The sequence below is a fragment of the Pectinophora gossypiella genome, chromosome 12 (genome assembly GCF_024362695.1).
Source record: "Pectinophora gossypiella chromosome 12, ilPecGoss1.1, whole genome shotgun sequence".
In the NCBI taxonomy this organism is placed as follows: Eukaryota; Metazoa; Arthropoda; class Insecta; order Lepidoptera; family Gelechiidae; genus Pectinophora; species Pectinophora gossypiella.
Genome location: NC_065415.1, coordinates 550,456 through 578,230, shown reverse-complemented (window position 1 = coordinate 578,230; position 27,775 = coordinate 550,456). Strand labels below are relative to the sequence as shown.

General features: G+C 40.2%; 1 protein-coding gene across 6 annotated transcripts in view; it reads left to right on the top strand.

The window, feature by feature from the left end:
- The window catches only part of LOC126371440 (syntaxin-binding protein 5), a 376,707-nt gene that overhangs the window by 14,177 nt on the left and 334,755 nt on the right, over positions 1-27,775 (top strand). The window contains exon 1 of one of the 6 annotated variants that reach the window (XM_050016732.1): positions 19,153-19,264. The exons of the other annotated variants lie outside the window; for them this stretch is intronic. Coding sequence (XP_049872689.1) covers positions 19,184-19,264 — 81 coding nt within the window. The 5' untranslated portion in view covers positions 19,153-19,183. Of the gene's footprint in view, positions 1-19,152; positions 19,265-27,775 lie in introns of those variants that run through there. 6 annotated transcript variants of the gene reach the window in all.

Below are 27,775 nucleotides of genomic sequence, written 5' to 3'. Positions count from 1 at the left end.
GGAAAGCCACGGGAGCTCCGTGGTTCCTTCGCAATGAAAATCTGCACATTGACCTAGGTCTGCCAACCATTGCCCAATGGCTCAAATTAGCTTCCAAACGTTTTTTCGATTCTGCTCCGCACCACCCAAATCCCCTGGTAGTTGCGGCTTCCGAGTACATTCCGCTTAGGGACGGTACTGAAAAGTATCGGCGTCCGAAGAACGTAATATACGATCCCGACGACCCGATTACTCTAGCCATAGAGGCAGCCAATCAGCTCGCGACACCAAACACTTCAGGTCCCCGATACCGACCCCGCCGGCGTGGTCGACGATTTCCCTCATTCAGCGCTTATCGCTATCGACCCACTAGGGTCGATTAATTCTTTCAAATATTTTTCCTCTCAGACGACGCCCTGAGCCGAGGTTCGCGCCCAACTGGGCACCCTCAGGCCTGTTGTCTTAAACGTTGTACCGGGTGAGAGCCTTCAGCGCTCCCCATTTGTCGGGCCAAGTAGTTAATGCCATCTGCGGCAAATCTACAATAAGTCACGTCAAAAAAAAAAAAGTATTATTCCTAATTCTATGCATAAAATGTTTCTACTCACTACAAACTTATCGGTCACACATTTGCAGATAGTCTATATGACAATTACTTAACTCTTTTATTTGACGTTTTTCAGTCAACAAATACAGTACTTAGTCCATAAACTTGTTTGGTTGGTTAGATGGGAAATAATCAGATTTTAGTTCAGACTTTTAATGGCGTCGCTCGTGATGACTAACGACTTTGTTAAAAACTAGAAGCTTTAACAGTATCTTCTGAAGTAACGAATACATAACCTCACGCCCGTAATCTCTAATGGGGTGGGCAGAAACACAAGTAATCTGAAGATGACTTGCAGCCACTATTGATACGAAGTCCTAAGGTGGATATGATCAACATTACGGCCACGAGGGGCCCATAACAATTGTCCATCATGTTAGAAAGGATATGATCCCTCTGTCAGATTTCTATTCAACTGGGGGGTTAAAATGGCCACATCGAAACAATTCATATAAGAAATCAATATTGCTATTTGACATTTGTTTGCATTGCGCACTTACTTTTATATGCGCAAATGTCAAATTGCAACATTGCTTTCTTAGATGAATTGCTTCGATGTGGCCATTTTAACCCCCCTGTAGGCTCTGCACGGTAACCGTGCCGCAGCGCGAATTATATCGAGGCCTTCGACCAATAGCCGTTTGACGTCGTATCGTTTATTGGTCGAAGCGCTCAATATAATTCGCGCCACGCGCGGCGCGGCTGTCATGCAGACCCGGCAGATCTACATACGCAACAATATCACCAAACCATCAGAATAAGGATTAACTTTAAAGCTGTACAAAGAAAGCTCGAATTCAATTCCGGTCCCGCAAATGTACTTACTTTCAGCCAAGAGATTAATTTTTATCTTCCTTTTTAATTAACTGCACTAGACTCCATTATGTCGCCCTCATGTTCTTTTGCCTTGCTATCTGGACTAGCGTTTTGCAAAACAAATGAGAATTAATACAGCGGGTCTTATCTCGTAGGTATATGTTTGTCGACGTTCCGTTGTGCTGTGCTAAATGTAAAATGAGTTTTGCTGTCCGATCGATGGCGAGCGGAGTTTTGTGAGACTATGTCGTCTTGTTTGAGAGTTTGCAGTGAAAGAATGAATTTATAATCACCTCTGTCGTTTGCTAAAACGTGACTTTTTTATTGTGAAGTTTTTGTAAAAAGAATTCAACCATAAAAAAAAAACGTATATACAGGGTGTTAGTGACACCGTAACGAATACTGAGGGGGATGATTCAGACCATGATTACCTATGTGTTAATATCAAGTGGAATTTTCCGTCGCATTATTTTCAATCCTAAACTTTTGCGATGGTGAATTCCACTTGATATCAAGAATCATGGCCTGAATCATCCCTCAAAGTTTTCGTAACGATGTCACTAATACCTGTATATTCAATTACACCAAAAAGAGACAATTACAAAGGTTATCTATTAGGTAATGACAAATGGCATGGTAGTTGTTTTTTAAAGCAGGCAAAGGCAACCCTGTAAAACCGTTCGATGTTTGAAATGGATCGCGAAGGCCGTTCGTAACTCGCATCAGACGCGTATTTACACCAGCGGCGATGTCGGTGACTCGACAGTTTACAATATGAGACGATAGGATGTTGGAGTTACGCAGCCGGCACGTGCCAGCTGTTTAGCACTGTCATCACCTGATAGAGGCTTTATAGGCCTCACGCTGATTTGCGGTATTGATGTTTCCCTTTTTACGAGACGTCTGTGTACGTAGTCGGTAGTAAATGTCGCAAATATACCAAAGGTTTTATGACGTCATCTTCGCTACATAGTATAAAACAAAGTCGCTTTTTCTGTTAAGAGGAAGGTTTCATCATCATCAGCCCATTAACGTCCCCACTGCTGGGGCACGGGCCTTCCCTATGGATGGATAGGGAGATCGGGCCTTAAACCATCACGCGGGCCCAGTGTGGATTGATGGTTATTAACGACTGCTAATGCAGCCGGGACCAACGGCTTAACGTGCCTTCCGAAGCACGGAGGAGCTCGAGATGAAAACTTTTTTTTTTGTGGTCACCCATCTTGCCTTTGCGAAAGTTGCTTAACTTCAACAATCGCATACCAAGCGCTTTTACCGCTGCGCCACCGAGCTCCTCTTCACTACATAGTATAAAACAAAGTCGCTTTTTCTGTCACTATATCCCTATGTACGCTTAAATCTTTAAAACTACGAAACGGATTTTGATGCGGTTTTTGCGGATAGAGTGATCAAGAGGAAGGTTTATATGTATAATAAAATCCATTAAATAGTGGAGAAATACTGTTATTTTTGAGGTTTTTAATGTGATGTCGTAAATAATTTAATTTTTTCCTCAGCATTGCATCCGAGCGAAGCCGGGGCGGGTCGCTTGTTTGGAATAAGACACGTCTCAAGTTTTAGGTCAAGAATTGATTCCCCGACGTGTCGGAAAACGAGAGAATGTCTTATTCTGTTTTGCAGTGTTGAGAATTTTCAACCCTTGTCACGCGCCATGTCACGCAATAATTAAAACCCATACTTCGGAGCACTTTTACTGTTATGCGCACTTCAAAGAACGCATAACCTTTATTTCTCAAGTCGGGTCGTCTCCCCTTGTCATCAAGTGGCTAATTAGCCCTCCTAATTTCCCCCTTTCCTCTTGTAATTACTTTGTATTAGGTGTTGAATGTTTCGAATAACTCTCTGTCGGGGCCGTGCCGCTGGAAGACTCCTAAAAGTGGCAACTGAAAAATATAAAGAGTCGTTGAAATGAAGTGGGCCTTTGGACAGCAGTAATTAGACTCATTACAGTTGAAGGAGGGGAAATGGGTATAAATGGTTAGAGGAACTGGTTCGAGCTGAAAGGTTAAAAGCTTTTGGAGTTAAATACTATTAAAGAAGAGCTTTTCGGTTACCTTGGATTCTGATTTTCTGATTCCCAAAATAACCAAGTAAATAGCGACGGAGATTGAATAAAGTATGATGTTTCTGAATTAATTAACCTTCGTTTAAGGGTGAGGGTGATACTGGGGCCTTAAACAAGTTCTAGCTTAGTAACCGATCCCTCGTTATAGCCATCAGGGGGCAATTCCGGTCATTAACTAAGACAAAAGGGACGATACCAGACGCCGTTAATATTCGAAACCTAATTAAATACAGTTTGGTGAAGAGTAGAAATTGAAAGTGATCGATAGCAACAATGGGGGATTTGGAACCTGAAACAACTTTTAACAGAGATTGTGTGATCATTTTAAAAAAGAAACTTAAGGGCATCTAACTTTGCTACAGCGTATAAATATAATTCCTACTATTAAAACATATCCAATTTCATTTATCGCACTCAAGAAAACCCGCAACAATAGTAACTGATTGAATCGTAATTTCATCATCATCATCATCATCAATTTAAGATCCACGCTCTTGTCGGTGTAGCATTTTACATTCCAGTTTATCAAATGCCAATTCCTTGACTTCCCTATAAGACACGACGTTAACCTTTTCTTAATCTGTTCCATGTAAGCTCTTCTTGGTCTTCCCCTTCCTCTCTTTCCGTCTAGCTTTCCTTCTATGATGTTTTTAATAAATTCGTCGTGTCTTATTAGGTGTCCAATCATCTTGCCTCTTATGTCCTCAAATCGGAATCGTAATTTAGAATTACAATAATTATAATATCGACTTTAGAAATTCAGTAATGATCCCGTATTGATTATGATAATTATAATGTATTCTGATTGAAACTAAATGCCTCAATCAGTACTAGTTAGTAATAGACAACTTACCAAAGTCAAACACTACAAACTCCAAACTTTACAGCAATTAATTCAAGAAGTCATTCGAGTCTGAATTGACAAGCAGCATCGTCGATACAGTCAAATAGACGCCTAACGTATGATTTTTCGCAAAGAATATTCATTCATCTTAAGTGTAGTTTTCGCCGTTGGCTCGACCGGGTCGACCATTATAGACGTGGAGACGGCGAAACTTATCACATTGCTGTGGTCTACAGAAAACTCGGTGACAAGTGGGTACTTAGTTTACCTTGCTATGGACGTAGGTACAGTCATGTCATGAGCAATATCATGTACCCATTTTAGAACCCTGTCGCACTATCATATTTGTCATTTAATGAGACTTACGGTTTCATTTGTCAAAAAAGTTAATGTGACATGGTTTCAAAGTGTATACATATTAGTACTCGTGACAGTACCTCGTAGTCGTAAACTTATGTTTAATATTCGTTCGTCATCTAGTTATGAGTTGAGGCGCGCTGATTGGCTCACTCAAGATCCTAAATACATCGAAAGGTCATGGAAGTTCGCGATTGGTCGAACGTTGTCGGCATCTTATCATCATAAACAGCCTATATACGTCCCAATGCTGGGCACAGGCCTCCCCTCAATCAACCAGAGGGGGTATGGAGCATACTCCACCACGCTGCTTCACTACGGGTTGGTGGAGGTGATATTACGGTTAATAGCCGGGACTAATGGCTTAACGTGCCTTCTGAAGCACGGAATCATATTACTCTTTCAGACATCAGGTGATTCAAGTCTGAAAAGTCATTGCCAATCAAAGGAAAGTCTCACAAAGTGATTTCGACAATGTCCCCATCGGGAACTGAACCCGGACCTCCAGATCCTGAGCCTAACTCTTAAACTATTAGACCGTTAGGCTGTTGTCTCTTACCTCTTACAGCATCTTACATCTTACCTATTTGTCAGATGGGTTGACAGAACCCTTTCGTCTGTTGGAGTCTAGAAGTTGTATCGCCGATAACAAGCAGCTTAGGAGCTGATCCCTGGTAGCAATTAGGGAGTAATTATCGAAATGATAAACTAAGTCCAATGACAATGGCGTTAGGAGGTTGTAATTCTGTGTAGCGGTGCTGATGTAATGAGGATTACATCGGTCGAAGGATTGTTGAGGAACAGGAAAGGGAAAGCTTCTAAGTGGCGTGTAGATTTGCATTTTTAATTGCAAAACCATGGTTTATTCATTAGGCATGCTACCATATTATCTGTTAAGAAGTTGTGACCTGGGGGGTTAAAAAGATTACATCGAAGCAATTCATCTAAAAAGCAATATTGCAATTTGACATTTGTGCATATAAAAGTAAGTACGCATACAAACAAATGTCAAATAGCAATATTGCTTTCTTAGATAAATTGCAACAATATGGCCTTTCAGACCTGTTTGGATGTCATTCTGAGGTATGTGGGAAAGTCAAGCATGAGACCTACACAGGGCTGAGTAGACTGGCGAGTCGGTTGCTTAGATTTACTTCTTTGGACTGGAAGAAGGTCCATGTCAATCAGAGCTTTTTCCTAGCCTGTTTATGGCCTCTCCTGTGGCTGTCGACGTCGAGGTAGACCCCGATGACGATGAAGATATGAGCTGGACTCGGGTTCGTTGTTTATTTAATTACTTTCTACTGCAGCGGAATGGGCCCGGGTCGTTACTCACTGGATACCTCAAGGCAGGAACTGAAGTCGAGGAAGACCGCATAAAAGATGGTGGACCTCAATGCTTATCGGAGGGATTGGCCGGAGATCAGGCAAAGTCGAGAGGAGTGGAAAAATCAAGGTGAGGCCTTTGCCCAGCAGCAGCAGCAGCAGCTGAAATTCCAAGTATTTCTTGTAAAACGACATCAGAATTTACAATTCGATTGATGCACATTAGCCCCAGAACAGTTTAAAGAAAGTTTGTTTGCGAAATAGCCTGAACTCTGCCTATTAAAACTTTCACCAGTCTGGAATTAATGTGGTCGGTTCTAGGTAGAATGAGACGTTCATTTGAAAGACACAAAGGAAATTAACAAAGTAGATAAAACCAAGGCGAAGTGCTATAACGACACTGGCTGCGGCGATAAGCTTTGTGATGGGGAGATAGTGAAAGTGGAAAAATGAAGTCTGGTTTATAAATTGTGCAAGGTTGAACTTAACATTTGTCTAAACGTTTCTAGGATTAAAGTGATAAAAGATAAACAAAATCAGCGTAGCCAGAAACTGTTAGAAGATAATTAGCAGACGTTTTCGCTGTACGTTTCTAAAATAATTATGATGAACTGTGAATGGTTTATATCTCATTTCTAATAAAGGACGGGACCTTTAGTCGACTGTACCCCGGGATAAATAAGTAATATACAATACACTTTATATCATTTTCTTCTCGTTCCTGATCATCCATAGAACTTTAATAAAACAAATCTATTCCCAAGTGGCTAAATACTGTAACTCCAGTCCAATTTTTAACCATTTTCTACTTATTTTTTTATTTTTTTTTAGACTTTGAAAGGTATTTATTTAACGTAATTATCACGTATCGATACAAACTATGATTATAGGCACATAAACTTAACAATTAAATATTCTTAATCCTAATATTACAAATAATTAAAACTAGACTACTAAAACTAAAAAAGAAAAGAAACGAAAGTGCATAACTATAGGCTCTATCAAATTATGTTCTAGACTAGTTTATTTATTAGTCAAATAAAAAACAACATAGTCTTTTTTCGTTTTATTTTTATACAGTCATTAATAAAGTACCAAATCAACACAGACAATTTGCACATAAAATTGTCTATACTTACTATAAAATAATAGTTTTGGCACTTGGTACGGTAATAGAATTACCTACGTACTAATGATCGGAATGCATAAGAAGCAAAGTATGTTTCACATGCCACAGATTTGCCAGTTTCGCTTACAAACTTGTGAACCTTTGCGAAGCTTACAAGGATTACTTCGTTGAAGTATTTCATAGTTCGTATACAATGTTTCGGTTTTCTAGGAAAATTGCATCGTGAGAAATGTGTGCATTCTCTGCATAATGTTTGCGGTTTAGCTGCACGCTTTAAATTACGAATGCGGCGCTGGTTATTGGGTACTGGCAAGCGGATTTAGGAATTCGAGTTGGGTAATCCACTCAGCGGATCCGGGAATATCCGAATACAAAAATTGATAGAAATATTTTTAGTAAGTACTTAAGTACACAATTTGTTTTCGTTGTTTTGATGGGACATGTCTTTTAGGATTTATTTGCTGTTTTATTGGTTTTGCAGTTAAAGTGGTGTGCGCTGGACGCTAAGGGTTTAAAAAGGTTTAACGTTTATCCTGAGCGTTTATTTATGACCACTGACCTTTTTAGTTTTAAGGGCAAGGCAAAGGGAACTATGCCCATACAGCTATGTCTTATGTATTTTTTTTTCTTGATGATAATTTATGGAATGATGAAAGGTGATGACGATGAATGATGAAACCTAAGCCCCCACCCTCGGAGCAGACTCCTACTCCGAACCCCAAACGAATTATTTAGATTATTCAATGAAGAAAGCAACCGTCCGAGTCTGCTACGAGGGTGGGGGCTTTGGTTTCATCATTCATTGTCATCACCGTTCATCATTTCATTAAAAATCGTCAAGAAAAAAGAAAACATAAGAAATGGCTGTATGGGCATAGTTCCCTTTGCCTTGCCCTTCGGGGAAAACCAAAACAAAAAAAAAACAATGTCCGTGGTTCTATCGCATATTTGACAATGCTTTATAGTCACAGCTTTTAAGCGAGGCTGTAACGCGTTAAAACGTTTTGTCACTAATTCTATGCAAAATTAGGTCGCGTTTTTGGTAAAAGCGAGTCGAGGTTTAGTGACGAAACGTAACGTCATAGTAAAAGTAGAACAGTGGATGAAGTCACTGGCTGTCTGCATGCTTTGACTGAACGCTTGTTTGGATAAATTGTCTTATAATCATAATCATAAATATAATCATAATGAAGAATCTATATTTCTTTTATTTCTATCTTTCTATTGTAAATTATCATCAAATTCACATTCAAAAATATCTTTATTTGATAGGTAACATAGTTACACTTTGAATCGTCATTTTTTTACACAACATCTGATCCGCCTATAATTACTGAAGCTTCTCACAACCAGGGTAGCCGGGGAAAAGAAGCTGCAAGGAAAACCTCAGCACAGAGCTCTAGACATTCTATTCTTTAAAATATCTAATGTAACAACTACGTACTTGCGTCAGTAAGTAGTAACAAGGACAAACGGCTTAACGTGCCTTCCGGAGCACGGATCATCTTACTTTCGGACAATCAGGTGATCAGCCTGCAATGTCCTAACCAAACTAAGCAGCACAAAGTGTTTTTTGTGATATGTCCCAAACAGGATTCGAACCCGGGTAGGCTCAACCACTGGAGCATGGAGGCCGTACAAGTTACGTACGAATCGTGAGGTTATAAACAATAGGCTACTTTCCAACTAGTCAGTATTTCTTACTAAACGGCAAAACACGAAATTACTATGGAATTTGTATGAAAAAGCACACTGTGCGTGTGTGTGTGTGTGTGAAAAAAGTTTTAGAATGTCGGACTTTTTATTACGTTTTTCTTAATTAAAATTCATAAATAAGTTAAATAGAAAAAAAAAATGATATTCGTTTGTTTTAGATCTGTTTTTAATTAGTAATCAGAATGTCATTATTTATCTTGTACCTAGTACTCGACTCGATAGGTTGATTGATCCCTTATCGCCATTAGGTTCATAATGGTGCTAATTCCTGTAAATACCATCTAATTTTATTTTAAGTTATATCTGTCATTTTCTTATCCGCCGAAAAGGAAAGGGACGGGTAATCGACAAGCATAAAATTTATGGAACACACGTCAATTTTAAGCACAAATCTAAACCAACCGTCTAAAAATTTTACATCAGTCAATAACCCGACACAGTTAAGTAGACAGCACGTCAAACGGTTTGCATACCAGCGACGTACCTTTTGATTCGCCCGGGTTATTCATTCATTTACTCATTCTTCCTAAAATTAAGAGCTGTGAATCATCCGTCCCTTTCCTTTTCGACGGATATGAAAATGACGGATATAACTTAAAATAAAATTAGGCGGTGTCTGCAGGAATCGGGGCCACTATCTATCTTATGACTTCGTATCAGCAGTAGTTGCAACTCTTATTCTCTGTCTCGTTGGGGTGTTTACGTATGTATGTGAGATTATGTTTATTTGTTTTGTAGCTTCTGTTCTAGTTAAACTGTGGTATCGGTCCGAGGGTGTGTTGTATCGCGTGTGCGAACTCATTGCCCCAGTTGTGGTATGCTAATACACAGATAGCTCGCTGCAGCCAAATTCTAGATGTACACAGGATTCAGACCTTTTATACACTTTTAGTTTCTTTGTAAAAACTACTTAGACTTTGTTTTTTGGTTGCGGCTTTTTGGCGGGAACGGGACGGCTGCTTTCTTGAATAAACTAAATAATTAATACGATTTGGTATTTTGTGGTTAAGTAGGAAAACGTTCGCGATAGTGTTATTATATCGGAATATTTAATAAACAAAGTGTAGCTATATAACTCGAAAGTTTATGCGGACTTTTGAGGTAATGCGTTTGGGGTTCGGAGTAGGAGTCTTCTCCGAGGGTGGGGGCTTAGGTTTCATCATTCACCGTCATCACCTTTCATCATTTAATTAGTCATCATTTAGAAAAAGGGCATAGTTCCCTTTGCCTTGCCCTTCGGGGAATACCAAAACTAAAAAGGTCAATGGTCATGAATACACTCCCTTAACGTCCAGCGCACACCAGTTTAACTGCAAAGCTAATAAAATAGCAAATAAATCCTAAAAGACATGTTCCATCAAAACAACGAAAACAAATTATGTACTTAAGTACTTACTAAAAACAAAGGAGAGTCTGATCAATTGTCCGGGTCTGCAGAAAAAGTTAAAGAAGGTTTCTACATGCATGCTTGCAACCACGCCCTACAAATCCTACAGCAAACAAGGTTGCTCCGTGAAGACTGTGAAGACCCTAGGAGGCTTCTGAGGTTCTGGAAGGAGCTAGGTTGGCTAGTGTAGCGCATAATGGGCCATCAAGAATTTGAATGCGGAAAACAGAGTCCACTACCTTACTATACCGTACAATCACGCCCGCAACCTTATCGGGGTGGGCAGAGCCCCATGCCATCAACCAACAACACGCACTACTCTTGACGTAAGGTCTTTATTTTACTAATATTTTTGAAATTTATAATGTGTACTTTCATAAAATTATGCATTTATGAAGATTTGTTTGATGTAATTTTATCGCTATGTTTTACGGAGCGTTATAAACCGTGGTAAATTATATTCTTTTTAGGGCGTATTATATAAAGCGGTTACGTGTTGAAAAAAAAATGACGAACAAAGAAATAGTAATTTCATTCTACAGTTTTAGAAAATGAACTACACGTCAACGCAATAAATATTTTTTATGGGACCATTTTATATTTATTGCTTTATGGGGAATGTTCTAGTTTCGAATGACAGTTTGAATATGACAACAGTTTAGTAATGTTGTGTAATAACAGGGTGCGCAGTAAATTACGAGTGGTTTCATTTGGGGTGGAGGCGGAATGAGGGTAGTTGATTAATATTTAATTTCCTCGCCGTTTAATGTTGACACGGTTTGTGTTTTAAAAGAATTTCGACGAATATGTTATAAACGACAAGTGACGAGTGAGTGAGTGAGTGTGTGTTGACGAGAATAAGAATAAGAATAAAATAAATTTATTGCCAGTAACAATACTATGACGTTACGTTTCGTCACTAAACCTCGACTCGCTTTTACCAAAAACGCGACCTAATTTTGCATAGAATTAGTGACAAAACGTTTTAATGCGTTACAGCCTCGCTTAAAAGCTGTGACTATAAAGCATTGTCAAATATGCGATAGAACCACAGACATTGTTTTTTTTTTGTTTTGGTTTTCCCCGAAGGGCAAGGCAAAGGGAACTATGCCCATACAGCCATTTCTTATGTTTTCTTTTTTCTTGACGATTATTAATGAAATGATGAACGGTGATGACAATGAATGATGAAACCAAAGCCCCCACCCTCGTAGCAGGCTCGGACGGTTGCTTTCCTCATTGAATAATCTAAATAATTCGTTTGGGGTTCGGAGTAGGAGTCTGCTCCGAGGGTGGGGGCTTAGGTTTCATCATTCATCGTCATCACCTTTCAGCATTCCATAAATTACGAGTGTGTTGTATGTTGTATGTTGGTGCGTAAGGAGGTCGGAAGGGGGGTGGGGACATACCCGCAATAATAAAGAGGGGACGGAAGAGGGAATTTGGGGCGCGTACAATGACACTCAGATGCCAGACGGAGCAGGCAGGGTCACATGGCGTTGTTTATGTGTTTCTTAATAAACTTCTTCTATCGTGTGGGTTGTGTGGTGGAGTACCAAGGTACCAACCTCAACAACCCTGGTGTCAGGGTTACTATTGAGCCGCCAAAGGCCCCTGACATGGCTCATGTAACGACTACTTACTTACATCAGTAATAATAACCGGGACCAACGGCTTAACGTGCCTTCCGAAGCACGGATCAAATTACTTTGGGACCACGAAGTATTTTTTGTGATATGTCTCCACCAGAATCGAACCCAAGACCTCCAGATAGTGTACCCAACGCTCAACCACTGGACCATGGAGGACGTAAATAAACTAAGAAAACAAGACAGTTCTTACAGACATGGCTTATAATAGGACGATACCATGGAAGTGTGCCAACAAAACTTAGGCTATCCAGGTGACCCGACCTTGACCTAGGTCATACCCTGGGGACCTAGGAACGGATTAAGATAGTTGCCAAATAAAATTGTATACTTGCCAACCAGTTGTACAATGAAAGTGCTATGCTAAACTGCTCGCATTGCCGCTAGTGCTAATAGTGCAATTGAAAGTGCTTTTGATTGCCAAGTGATTTATTTAAACAGTCTTTCAACAGTCATTCAACTTTTCACTAACACAGTCGGCTCGGCTATTATAGACGGCGACACGGATCACCACATCACGTTGGTCTAAGAGAAAGCTCAGTGAGGTGTGAATACTTAGTTCATCTTGCGATGCATGTATCTCTGACTGCCTCATCATCTCCCCAGCATTATCCAGGTTTTGACAGGTCCGGTTTTCTACAGAAGCGACTGCCTGTCTGACGTTCCAACCCGCGAATGGAAAACCAGCCCAATACAGGTTAGGTCACATATATCCGAAAATGCATTTCTCGGGAATGTAGGTTTCTTCACGCTGTTTTCCTTCACCGCTGAGCGCGTGATAATCATATCTCTGACTACCTCAATTGGGACATATTCGTGACCATATGTCATTTGCTGATTTTCAATTTGAGTACAAACGAGAATATCTATTTTTATCGTGACTTTATATAGGTGTATCCGCATAGACTTCGGACCTCATTATAAACCATCACATTGAGAGTAAGAAGAATAAGAATAAAATAAATTTATTGCCAGTAACAATTTACATTTGACCTTAGTGGTTCTTATGTGTCGACTCGAGGGTGTTTGAGTAGGTCCTTCTTTTTTGAAGTCGGTAAAAACGTATTCAAATAAGCCGCGGTTTTAATGTGTCACCTTTTAGTTGTTATCTGGCGCTCGTCCAAACTGTTTGTTTGGACATGTTAAATGGTTCCTGGAGGTTGCAGATGTAGTAAACCAGCAACCATGCCTGACCCAGGGCAACCTAGTCGGACACTTGGTTTCGTGCCAAGTGGTTGCGTGAGCGCCAAACTTTCCCTTTTTGGATAAAGTTTTTTTGTGTTAAGAGTGCGAAGGTCGTAGTCACACGAAAGTAAAAGGGAATTCTTCGAATTTGTGTCCCTTATACGTATAACTTTTATCGTTCTTTTATAGTTTCAAAAGTTGTATCGAGGAAATAAACTGCGTATTATAGTCAATGCTTACGGATTTTATTCCTGGTATTCATGTTATTCGTGAGCAAACTCACATTCCCGAGAAATGCATTTTCGGATGTATGTGACCTAACCTGTATTGGGCTGGTTTTCCCTTCGCGACTTCGAAGGTCAGACAAGCAGTCGCTTATGTAAAATACAAATATTTGTTACGTGTTTTTACTAAATTTTTTCGTTACGATGTCACTAACACCCTGTATACCCTATATAGGGTATATGTCTAGACAAAAGGGAGAATAATGGATTATTCCTATCTCATGTAATGTCGGTAACTACAATGGCTCTGATGTGTCGACTCGAGGGTGTTTGAGTGGGACATCCATGGCGTTGTTAAAGTATTTAATCCTGGTCAGCAGAGGTGTCAAGTTGGATTGTGGACAGTCATAATTGCACCATCACGTGGTCGTGACGACTTGGTGCAGCGGTGCGATCGATACGCCGCAATGCAACCAGCGGACCTCAGGCCTATTTATCTGAGTTACACGGCCAGATCGGCTGCAAAACCAGGATATAAAATCACGCCCATAATAATAATAGTCCTGATCACCTCATAAACAGCCTATATACGTCCCAATGCTGGGCACAGGCCTCTCCTCAATCAACCGCAGGGGGTATGGACCATACTCCACCATGCTGCTCCAATGCGGGTTGGCGGAGGTATTTTTACGGCTAACAGCCGGGACCAACAGCTTAACGTGCCCTCCGAAGCACGAAATCATCTTATTTTTCCGGACAATCAGGTGATTCAAGCCTGAAAAGTCTTTACCAACAAAGGACAGTCTCACAAAGTGATTTCGACAATGTCCCCATCGGGAATCGAACCCGGACCTCCAGATCGTGAGCCTAACGCTCTAACCACTAGACCACGGAGGCTATTGTCCGAAAATAAGATGATCCGTGTTCGGAAGACACGTTAAGCCGTTGGTCCCGGTTACTACTTACTGATGTAAGTAAGTAGTCGTTACATGAGCCATGTCAGGGGCCTTTGGCGGCTCAATAGTAACCCTGACACCAGGGTTGTTGAGGTTGGTACCTCACAACCCACATGATAGAAGAAGATTATAGTCCTACACGAACTGGGGATATTCGCCGGTTAGTGACACGTGACATTTAGATTAAATTGTGTTGATGGGCCTCTACGTGTGCGCCGTGGTAGCCAAGTTGGCAGAACGCTTGCCTCTCACTTTGACGTCCCGGGTTCAAATCCAGCACAGGCCTAAACCAATGATTGTCGAATTTGTTTTCGAATTCATGTTTGGATCATAAATGATTATCACGTGCTCAGCGGTGAAGGAAAATGTCATGAGAAAACCCACATTCCCGAGAAAAGCGTTCGGAAGTATGTGACCTAACCTCTATTGGGCTGGTTTTTCCTTCGTGGGTTGGAAGGTCAGACAGGCAGTCGTTTTTGTAAAAAAACCGGACCTGTCAAATTTTGTATGAAAAATAATGTTACGGCGATGATGATGATGAAGGGGCCTCTACGTGTTGGCTTGGGCCCCACACACGCCTTCCAAAAGTCTGGGTCTCAACGGTCCCTAGATATTGAAACGACATATAAATAATATTTATTTTTTAATGACAGCAGAGATTACTTTATTTATTAGGACAATTCACTTACTTAACTCAATAATACATCCCCAATCGGGTGGGCAGAGCCAGAAGTTCCCAGAAGACAACTTGCAGTCACTTTTGGTACGAAGTTGTGATTGTTGTTTTACAGGACACAATCTTTCTGTCGGTTTTTACGACACGGCCGGGAAGTTAAGCTCCTTTTCTATGTTTTTTCTATGCTATTCGCACGAAGTCAGTCTATTACGTCCTGCTTGGCATAGACCTCTCACAACGGTTAAAGTTACCTTTTCAACGGGAAGAAAGCATGCAAAAATATTCATTATACACACAAACATACATAAACTCACGCCTTTGTCCCACCGAGGTAAGCAGAGACCATGGAATTCCTTGCTTCAATCCTGACACACTTCTCTTGCTTCCTACACGTTCATCAATCGCTTCATACACGCACGCCGGTTCAGAGTAGATCGTACTGAACGTTTTCTAAGGACATGTCCAATAATAAAATAAAATAAAAATTAATTAATTTAATTTAAATATTATATTTTTCTGGAAATAGCAACACTGCACGTTAAACTGTGTGCTATCAAACTGGTTTGATATTATTTTTATATTTAATTAAATCAACTGTACTGAATCTGTTTTACAAATTAATATTAATGAGAGCACTCATTAAGATAACCTGTCGATAGTTATTGTGTATAATAAATGTTGGATGGAAACTGATTGGATTTATTTTTTAGCGTTTTTTTGAGTTTTCGACAAAATATGTGTGCTGAGATTTTGTTATTATGTTTGTTCGACCGTTCGCCTGATTGAAGTTCAGTGAGGCGTAGCTTAACCTCTGTCTACCCCAATTGAGATATAGTCGTGAGATTATGTTACGTTATGTTTGTACACATCCCCACGTTACTAAGTCTCAAGGAAGATCAAGGTAACAAGGTACAAAGAGCGCACATACTTTTACTTTTAATCTGTAACTATTTTTAACATCACATAACAAATACTTTAAACACAGGAAGTACAAAATACGAAACAAAAGATAAATATAAAGAGCACAATAGATAGCCTGATTGCTAAGTCACTTTTGCATTTAATGTTATTTCATTGACTGTTTGAAATGTATATATCAAAGGAAAAATTTAGTAAGATGTAATTTGCATTTATAACTGTATCTATAAACAATGGTGCTAATTCCTGTAAATACCATCTAATTTTATTTTAAGTTATATCTGTCATTTTATTATCCGCCGAGAAGGAAAGGGACGGGTAATCGACAAGCATAAAATTTATGGAACACACGTCAATTTTAAGCACAACACCAGTCAATAACCCGACACAGTTAAGTAGACAGCACGTCAAACGGATTGCATACCAGCGACGTAACTTTTGATTCGCCCGGGTTATTCATTAATTTACTCATTCTTACTAAAATTAAGAGCTGTGAATCATCCGTCCCTTTCCTTTTTGACGGATATGAAAATGACGGATATAACTTAAAATAAAATTAGGCGGTGTCTGCGGGAATCGGGGCCAATATGTATAAATCTTTATCTTTTATCTTTGACATACTGCTCTTCTGCTTCTTTTTCTTATCCTGTGGGTTGTAAGGTGAATTACCAACCTCATCAACCCTGGTGTCAGGGTTATTATTGAGCCGCCAAAGGCCCTTGACATGACTCATGTAACGACTACTTTCTTACATCAGTAAGTAGTAACGAAACTAGGGATCACAAAGTGATTTTTGTGATTTGTCTCCACCGGGATTCCGGAGTTTCGTGAGCACAACGCTTAACCACTGGACCACGGAGACATACTAATGGCCAGTATTTAATTTGTGAAATCCCAATTCTGCCTCGGTATCTAATTAATTATTTATTACTTTAAGGCAGGTTAAACTAAATCGTTTTCCTACAATGTGTGTGTATAAAATTAAATTAATCATTCAATCGTTTATGTAACCTGACAAGATAATCCCGCTTACGTGAAACTGTATAAGTGTTATCCTTGAATATATTAATAGTGGCAGCCGAATTAACTGGAGGTAATTTGTTTCAGGTAAGCTGAGATGAGCTGTTACTGCTACAGGCGTTGTGACATGGCGTGGATACTGTGTCTTGATTTGATTTGGCAAGTAATCTAGCATAATAAACAGCTTATATCCTGTATATACCGTATCATCATCGCCAGCCCATTAACGCCTGCTGGGGCACGGGCCTTCCCTATGGATGGATAGGGAGATCGGGCCTTAAACCACCACGCGGGCCGGTTATTAACGACTGCTAATGCAGCTGGGACCAACGGCTTAACGTGCCTTCCGAAGCACGGAGGAGCTCAAGATGAAAACTTGTTTTTTTGTTTGAGTGGATTTTTCCGTCACAAAATTTATGTATTTTTTTAATGTAAATTTTACAAGAATCTTATCAATTTTATTAACTCATACGGCTTCAGCGCTTGAGAATTTCAAAAGTATTAACAAACTTAGAATGCGCTTACTCGTTTATGATAACGCAACATAAGTTAAATAATGCGAGTTCTCTGAATACTTGATGCTCTGTACTGGGGTAATGAACTGTAAGGGTCCATTCATATTGACGAGAGAGCGCGGGAGCGGATTCGAAAACTTTTCTTTTCTTTTCAGGGCGTCTAAAAAGGCCACATTAAAACAATTCATCTAAAAATAAATATTGAAATTTGACATATACGTATAATGTACGTGCGCAATGTAAACAAACATCAAATAGCAATATTGCAATATTGCAATTTATTATTATAAAAACATACATTGACCAAATTGGAAATGTCCTTAAAGGTTTAGTACGGTCTACTCTGAACCGGGGAATCCGTGTATGAAACGATTGATGAAGGTAGAGGAAGCAATCAAAGCAAATGAAATAGCAAATATCGGGAGTCTCATATCCCCATTTAGACGCGGTAAGAACCCGTTATTATGTGCTTTAATTAAAGCAAATGAAATTCCAAAGTCTCTGCTTACCCCGGCGGGAAATAGGCGTGAGTTTGTGTGAGTGCAAGTGCACTGCAGCCAAACTGCACTGCAATTTAGCGACATATTTCGCTTTAAGTCACTTTTTGTATAATTTCAAATTTAAATAAATAGAAAAAGTGCGTGCGAGACACACTTCACGCGCTCCCTTTTACTCCCATTGCGTGTGCGCACGTTTCTATACTAACAAAAAGGGTTGGATATTCCGCCCCCGCGCCCGCTGCCACTGTGGGGTGGATTGTAATAGCAACCTTCTCAAGGGCACTCTGATGTCAACTTTCATACTAATGTTTCTAATGGTTCGTACAGGGAGCTGTTCTCAACGTAATGCTTGAATATTTCATGTATTTCAACTCCCTTTTAGCAGTTTTCTGAAGTAAAAACGCATCTTTTGCTTATGGAGTGATTATGGCATAATAAAAAAAGGTATACTCAATCCTATGAAAAGCCGCGACTTCTAGCTGTTTGATCTTCTATCCTGTGGGTTGTGAGGTGAATTACCAACCTCATCAACCCTGGTGTCAGGGTTATTATTGAGCCGCCAAAGGCCCCTGACATGGCTCATGTAACGACTACTTACTTACATCAGTAAGTAGTAGCCGGGACCAATGGCTTAACGTGCCTTCCGAAGCACGGATCGTCTTTTTACCCCAAATCATAGAAAAAAATCATTCAAAAAAAAATTGTTTTGTATGTTGTGTGCAATAAAGTATATTTGATTTGATTTGATCATAGAATAAGGAATAACTACGTACTCGTATAGAATGGCAACTCTCCGCTACCCACCAGCGGCCGCGGCTGGGATAGGTTTACCCCGCCCCCCTCGGTTTTCCTTTAGTCTTTAATCGTATGGCGTCAGACGTCACACACACAGATGCGCGTGTACGATAACGTCAATGTGTAGTGTCTGTGTAAAACGAGGTTTTTTGTATGAAGTTTCCGGGTGTGCCCAAACACCTATAATTTTCAATTATAATATTTCAAAAGCTCGTTCGCAGCTACTAAATGAGTACTTATTAGAAATGCTTCGCCCTAATTAGTAGGTGATAACAGCCAGGAGCCTCGTTTGCCCGATAACGCCACCATTGTAGTTAAATAGCGTTATTTTAAAGCGGTATTTTCGACTTTATTTCAACAACGAGTCTATAAAATCCCAATCAGTTTTAATTTTAATTATTTTAAAAATATTAGATTTATTTTATGGCGTTTTTGATAGGGTTTTTAACGATGTTGAGTATATTTAGTATAGTTATTAGTTAGTTATTCGTTGGTGTAATGTGGTACTGTGACAACGTGTTCTGTTGCTGTTTTAAGAAGAATCCCCTTAGAAACGTACCTAGGCAGAAATATACTGAGGTATGTAGTTTTGTTTCTTTATTTATTTATTATGGTGCATCAACAGCAGTATATGCACTTCTAATACTGCTATGCGGAGTTTGTGATCACGAATATTTTGTAGTTTCATATTACCTACGTAATGAACACCAAATTGTCATTGTAATTTACAATTGTAAGTTTTGTTAAACAGGCTCCAGGTTGACGGAATCTCTTTGAGTTATACTTTTTGTTTTGAGTATGCTGATTTCCAAAAAAACCTAATTATTTAGTTAGTAATATTGAGGAATAAAAGTTTTTGTCACAAACAAGTAGTATTCATCGTTTTCAGCCATCCTAACTTTACATTTTTTTGTGAACTACACGAGATTCCGCAAAATTTCAGGATTGATATTTCCAATTCCGCGAGATCTCGAATTTCCGATCTCGAGTCGGGATTGCATTCCCTAACACACACTCTCTCGGCTCATTACATCTTGTGGCAATAAATAAACAATAAAACTAATACGTATAGAAGACTCCACCCCGCACCGATACGAGATTACCTCACCCCTTTGCGGGATTTTTGTCTATTCAAAACATAAGGAGTAAACAGCGCGCGCAAGTAGTTATTATTGTATGTCACAACATGACTAAACGTGCTGAGCGCTATAAGCTTCACTTCCATCGATATACTTACCACATTTATGACAATAAATTTTCAATTCATTTCATTTCGCGTATGACAATACGTGACAATGTCTCCCTTCCACACATGGGGTAAGAGAGATACTGCATCTGTATAGGGTCTGTGTCCTGGGTGTGAGGAGTAGGAGGGTGATTTATCGCCATGAAATTTCCATGGTTAGGAAATGTGATGAAGTCATGGCGTAGAATGCACACGTCCTTCTGGCGGCCATTATGGTTTAATCAGGGCTGTGTGACGTCATAATTCAGATGCGCTGTGAATATATACATACATAAATTTCTCCCTATGAGCATCTTTTTCGCTCATGTGGGTTGTGAGGAGGTGTCAGGGTTACTATTGAGCCGCCAATGCCATTTCATGTGCAAGAAATTTGATATTTAAATAACAATTTTCTAAAAGGACAATGTTCAAAAGGTATGCACGAATAACCCAAGATTCATTTTCACGGATTAAGACACTACCTATACCAATCGATGAGTTTATAATGAGTAGTCTGTTTAGAAGTTATACCAAAATGTAAAAAAGAATACAGAGTGTTAGTGACACCGTAACAAATATGCAGTAGTTTTAGGCGGATGAGACGTTCGTTATGTAAAATTGACGATTCAAAGTGTAACTATGTTACCTACTGAATAAAGATATTTTTGAATTTTGAATTTGAATACTGAGGGGGATGATTCAAACCATGATTATGAGTTAATATCAAGTGGAATTTGCCGTCGCAAAATCCATGTTTCTTTTTTTAATTATTTTCAATTCTATACTTTTGCGATGGAAACTTAATTACTTAAAGTTACACTTGATATCATGGAATCATGGTCTGAATCATCCCTCAAAGTTTTGGTTATGATGTCACTAACACCACCACATACAGCATGGCGTAAGATTACGCCTATTTCCCGTTGGGTTAGGCAGAGACTACGGAATTCCACTTCGCTTCTTCCTTCCTTTTACGCCAAATCATAGAATATATATAAACTGCCTATATACGTCCCACTGCTGGGCACAGGCCTCCCCTCAATCAGCCAGAGGGGGTATGGAGCCTGCTGCTCCACTGCGGGTTGGTGGAGGTGTTTTTACGGCTAATAGCCGGGACCAACGGCTTAACGTGCCCTCCGAAGCACGGAATCATCTTACTTTTTCCGACAATCAGGTGATTTAAGCCTGAAAAGTCCTTACCAAACAAAGGACAGTCTCGCAAAGTGATTTCGACAATGTCCCCATCGGGAATCGAACCCGGACCTCCAGATCGTGAGCCTAACGCTCTAACCACTAGACCAAAGAGGCTGTTACAGCATAGAATAAGGAATAACAATACGTATAGAACGGCAACTTTCCGCTCCCCAGCAACGGTCGGGGCTGAGCTAGGTTTACCTTAACCCCTTCGGTTTTACTATAGAATAAAGAATAATACTACGTATAGAACGGACACTCTCCGCCCCGCACCAAATCGTTTCGCGCGTCAAGTTAGATTTACTTCACCCCCGCTGCGTCTCTCTTTAGTCTAAGTGGGCGTAAGTCGCTAAGAAGTAAGTGGGAGCGCGCGTAGTCTGTCCCGCTCGCACTTACGCGGTAAGGCGGCACGTGATTGGAATGAGATTTTTTTATGGAGTGTCCGGTGTGGGGTTTTACTTTAATCTTTAATCGTATGGGCGTCAGACATCATACGCAGATACGCGTGTAGTGTGTAATGTGTAGTGTCTGTGTACTCAAAATGTATGGACGCTATACCCAAGTCATCGTCGATAGGTCTAGATCGGTTAATAATAAAACTTACTAAGTAAACTTGTTCCAATTTATTCTTATTGACAAGTTAGCTGGCTAACAGTTGGCAATAAGATTAATAGTCATGGTATTACTAGAGCTATTTCTCATATGGGCACGCTTCAACAAGCTATCAAATAAATGTTACGAGCATTAGCTTTTGCGATTACACAACTGCCTAGGGCGATATGCTTTCATCGACCCGGTCAAAGGCTAAGTGCTTTGTCGAAATACTGAGCTGGTATAATTGATACATGTTTTTATTACAATTGGCTACCAATTTTCACGCATTTCTATGTCGTCACAGGTTGCTTTTTTTTTTTGACGTGACTTATTTGTAGATTTGCCGCAGATGGCATTAACTACATGGCCGGACAAATGGGGAGCGCTCACCCGGTACCGTCACAGGTTGCATTTTCATGCAAATTCCATAGTAATTTCGTGTTTTGACGTTTAGTAAAAAGTATCTGATTTGACTAGTTGGAAACTAGTCTATTGTCCATCATCATCATCAGCCCATTAACGTCCCCACTGCTGGGGCACGGGCCTTCCCTATAGATGGATAGGGAGATCGGGCCTTAAACCACCACGCGGGCCCAGTGCGGATTGATGGTTATTAACGACTGCTAATGCAGTCGGGACCAACGGCTTAACGTGCCTTCCGAAGCACGGAGGAGCTCGAGGTGAAAACTTTTTTTTATGGTCACCCATCCTATGACCGGCCTTTGCGAAAGTTGCTTAACTTCAACAATCGCAGACCGAGCGCGTTTACCGCTGCGCCACCGAGCTCCTCCATCCAGTCTATTGTCCAACCTATTGAATTCAAATGGAGGATAAATATGTTCTTGTTTCATACTTTTCAATACATAAGCTCTATAATTATCCCAATAAGGGAATTTCCACGTAATGTTCTTCAAAAACAATATAGATAGTGCTGTACAGATTTTTATACGTTTAACCTTCTAATTTCATAGATAACAGACATACCTATGCATCTTTTATCTTTGTTTTTGGGTATAAATGATTCACCCAGGCACAATTATATCTTCCACCCATTATTATTCTCAAATAATTCACAATAATTAATACCTACCGATTATTATTTGACTAGTTGGAAACAAATCGCTAGGCTTAAGCGGAGATGGGCAGGACACTTGGCAAAATGGGAAGACAACAGATGGACTAAGGCTGTTACTGAATGGTGGACTCTGTCGCACTAACATATTTGACATTTAGTGAGACTTACAGTTCAAGTTGTCAAGAAAGTTAATGTGACATGGTACCAAAGTGTATATATATTAATGCTCGTGACCGTACGCCGGAAAGCAATGGATGGGACTTGCACAGGACCGGAAAGGATAGCGTGAAAGAGAGGAGGCCTATACCCAGCAGTGGGTGGATACAGGCTGAGTAGATAGATAGATAGAAAATCTGGTAGATAATAGCCACAAAAACAGCCTTAAACCTCATTGGATTTAAGTGTGAATAGGCAACTGTAAAAAACAACTGTGCAACTGTGTCGGTGTCCGGGTTTTGAGCTGACCAGGCCGACCTGGAAATCTTTAAATAGACTCCGCACACAGGTTGGCCGAAGTAAAGATAACCTGTCCAGGTGGGGTTTTCTCAACGGATAGGACCTGAGCTGCGAGTGTGGTGTTACGCCACAGACATATGGCTCATCTGACATCTTGCCCCGCGTGCCCTGATACCTGTACGCGAGAGGAGCTGATGAATGCCACCGAAAATGCTGTCCGAGTGGCAAAATACTGGGCTGAAAAAATCTGAATGCCATCGAAACGAAAAGAAGAAGACTGTGTCGGAAAGCAATAGATGAGATTCGCACAGGACCGGAAAGGATGGCGTGAAAGAGAGGATATACCCAGCAGTGGGTGGACACAGGCTGAGTAGATAGATAGTTGGAAACTACTCTACATTTAGTTTCATTGAAATCCGCGGGACTTCTTGCGTGTCGCGTAGGTCTCTACTAATCTACTTACTACTCTACTTTTTCTTCAAGTCATCGATCGCAGAGTGGCAGTGACCAGTAACGTCACTGCATTTAGTACTGTCGGTTATATTAAACAAGGTTCGTATTCGTAATCACACATTTTAGTGCCCACTTGGCTTTTGTGTCCTGCTGATTATGTTTGCACGCCGTTTGCTATTAAGTAGATTGTTGTACCATGAGTTGTTCATAAAAATCATGTTCTATGAAGGACTATTTATGATCTTACATATCGTAGCCTTATAGTGAACACCAATAAAACCACGCCGATTTTTTTTTTAAACTAGCTTGGCCATAGACAAGCTAAAAACTACAAGACAACAGACAACTTACGAGGCATGCCTTTTAAGTTCTGTCGTTTGCACATTTGGCGCCAATTTTTAATTTAGACACATAAACATAACATACATAAATAGCTTATATACGTCCCACTGCTGGGCACATGCCTCCTCTCAATCAACCGGAGAGGATCACTTTGTTTGGTTAGGACTTTTCAGGCTTGAATCACCTGATTGTCCGAAAAAGTAAGTTGATTCCGTGCTTCGGAGGGCACGTTAAGCCGTTGGTCCCGGCTATTAGCCATAAAAACACCTCCACCAACCCGCAGTGGAGCAGCGTGGTGGAGTATGCTCCATACCCCCTCCGGTTGAATTTAGAACTGTTCAAAATTTAAATTTGTTGGAATTTCGAATATCAAAACAATTGAAAGCATTAGGATTAATGGCATTGTTTAGTCACAGCGTTGGTTTGAGTCTGTCAGGTGACGTCCGAAAATGAATATTACAAAGGAAAATGTCCGTGTACAAGTCACAACAAGTTAATGTGTTTTTTTCGAGGTTTTCCTGAAGAAAGTGATTTTTCAAAAAGGTGCTCAGGTGGTTTTCATGATAAAATGACGATTAGTACATCATCTCCCATTATTATTCTGAACAAGATAAAAAAGTAACATATAGGTAAAAACATAATTCTATACGTAGGTAACTGATCCAAATATCAAGCAACAATTTTTACATGTGCCTCAGCCATTAGATTATTGAACCTTTTCAAACAATTCGCGTGCCTTTATGTGACTCATGTCGTAATATTCAAAGATATAAACATTAAACAACTCACCACTTGGTCATCTTATGGCAAAACGTGTTTATAGTTATTCGCGAAATGACATCAGCTTATTAGATTGCATTACTATAGACCCAGGATGGTGCGTGCTATAAAAATCGAGAGGTTAAAGAACTTAGTATTTTCAATAACGGCCTCTGTGGTGCTCTGAGCGTTGGACTCACGATCCGGAGGCCCCGGGTTCGAATCCCGGTGGGGACAATATCACAAAAATCACTTTGTGATCCCTAGTTTGGTTGGGACATTACAGGCTCATCACCTGATTCCCCGAAAGTAAGATGATCCGTGCTCCGGAGGCACGTTAAGCCGTTGGCCCCGGTTACTATTTACTGAAAAGTAATTTTCAGTCAGACCACAAAGTAATTTTTGGATATGTCCCCACCGGGAATCGAGCCGAGGACCTCCGGATCGTTAGCTCAACGCTCAACCACTAGACCACAGAGGTCGGACTATATATGATTTACAAAGAACTTCACCTAGAAAGACCCTCTTCTTCTTCTTTGCGAGTCGGTGGCGATCGATACTAAATTGCGACATTGTCAGTGGCTTCGTGAAGGTCTTTAATAGTGCAGGCGGCGATCCAATGTAATCGGTCCTCATCAGGACCAAACAAAAGACCTTGCAGGGAAAGTCCCTGACTGTAGTAAACTAGTCGTTCTGTTTAATAGCTGTTGTTTTGTTTCTGGTGAAAGCCTGTAATTGCCTTTTTTGTTTCTATTTATAAATCTAATATGTTTTGTTTTGTAAGCTGTTGGTTTTCCAAGTAATAAATAAATAGTATGAATGAGTGAGTGGGACGTACAGTTATCCGTCTCTGGCAGTAGCGGTGAAAAGGTCACGTCGGACATAAAATTGTGTTTCAGATTTCTGCTTAAAATTGACGTGTACTCCATAAATTTTATGCCTGTCGATTACCAGTCCCTTTCTTTTTCAACGGATAAGAAAATGACAGTTATTACTTAAAATAAAATTAGACGGCGTCTGCAGGAATTAGCACCATTAGTTAAAAGTATTCTATATGAGCCTTATTATGTTGCTTGAAATAAATGTATTTTTTTGTACATATTTATTAGACAACTTACTAAAAGCCAAAAGCTACAAGACAACAGACAACTTACAAGTCACAATAAGATAATGTGTTTTTTTTTGTTAATGTGTTTTTTTTTCGAGATTTTGCTGAAGAATGTGATTACATCAGAAAGTGACAAATAATTAGTATGAATGAGTGAATGGGACGCAGAGTTACCCGCTCACCGCTCGTCTCTGGCAGTAGCGGTGACAAGGTCACGTCGGACATAAAATTAAGTGCGGTCGTGATTGGTGGCTCCGACACACCTACATGACCCACATTGACGCTCGTCAGGCCACGAGACGAGCGACAGCGGGCGGCGGAGCGGGGGCGGTAGCGAGGTTTGATGTCATAACACCACTGGCCAGAAACACGTTGATACTTATGGCGGGCTGTCATTAAGAAAAAACTAAATTAACAGGACATAACTAAATTAACGACCTCCGTGTTCAGTGGTTGAGCGTTGGGCTCACGACCCGGAGGTTCCAGGTTCGACTCCCGGTGGGGACAGAGATATATCACAAAAATCACTTTATGGTCCCTAGTGGTATGAAGCGATTGATGAATGTGGAGGAAGCAAGAGAAGTGTGTCAGGATCGAAGCAAATGGAATTCTATAGTCTCTGCTTACCCCGGTGGGAAATAGGCGTGAGTTTATGTATGTATGTATGTATGGTCCCTAGTTTGATTAGGACATTACAGGCTGATCACCTGATTGTCCGAAAGTAAGATGATCCGTGCTTCGGAAGCCACGTTAAGCCGTTGGTCCTGGTTACTACTTACTGATGTAAGAAAGTAGTCGTTACATGAGCCATGTCAAGGGCCTTTGGCGGATTAATAGTAACCCTGACACCAGGGTTGATGAGGTTGGTACTCCACCTCACAACCCACACGATAGAAGAAGAAGAAGAACAGGACATAACAATATTTAGATAATTCGTGATCGTACATAATTATGTATGGTCCATGACAGCTGTCGCCCCCGCTCCGCTATCCGCTGTCGCCCCCGCTCCGCTATCCGCTGTCGCCCCCGCTCCGCTACCCGCTGTCGTTCAATACGCTCCTTCATCGTTTTTTTTCGTGTCATTCTACATTTCTATTTAATAACTAGTCACCCGTATTTAGAATTAGAATTTTAATGGCCTTTTATGATTCCTACAAACGACAGACGTAATGGTATGGTTTAGTAACAATAAGTGTTTTTTGACGATCCTGCATGAAACTTTACTTTTTGAAGGTATTTACATGAAAATGTACACGTCGAACTCGTTGTTACAGCATGTGGTGTAATACAAACAAACATAGATCAAATCAAATCAAAATCAAAAACTTTATTGCGTACGATGTGGTACGGTCACGAGCATTAATATGTATACACTTTGGTACCATGTCACATTAACTTTTTTGACAAATTGAACTGTAAGTCTCACTAAATGTCAAATATGTTAGTGCGACAGAGTCCTAAAGTGGGTACATTATATTGCTCATGACTGTACATAGAGATGGTATCATAAAAGAAATCATCATGGACCCTGCTAGGGCACAGCAAAGTAAATTCAAAATAACTATCCAATAACTACTAAGTGAGGAGCTCGGTGGCGCAGCGGTAAACGAGAAATCGGTTTGTATTCCTGTTACACAGAACTAAAATAGTTCTGTGCAATAAAAATCGTACATTGTTTATATGTAGGTGTTCAAATAATGCCGGCGGGTTATACTTTATTGTTTCGTCCGATCAATGCGATATTGAATCGAGCTGTGAGGAAGGTCCCTTACATTGACAAACACTTCCCGCGGGGAATCATGCGCAGTGAATAATTGAGACTGAGACTAATCCAGCGACGTCGATCCAACCTGTTCCCAACTGGAGACGGATTTTTTAAGCAGA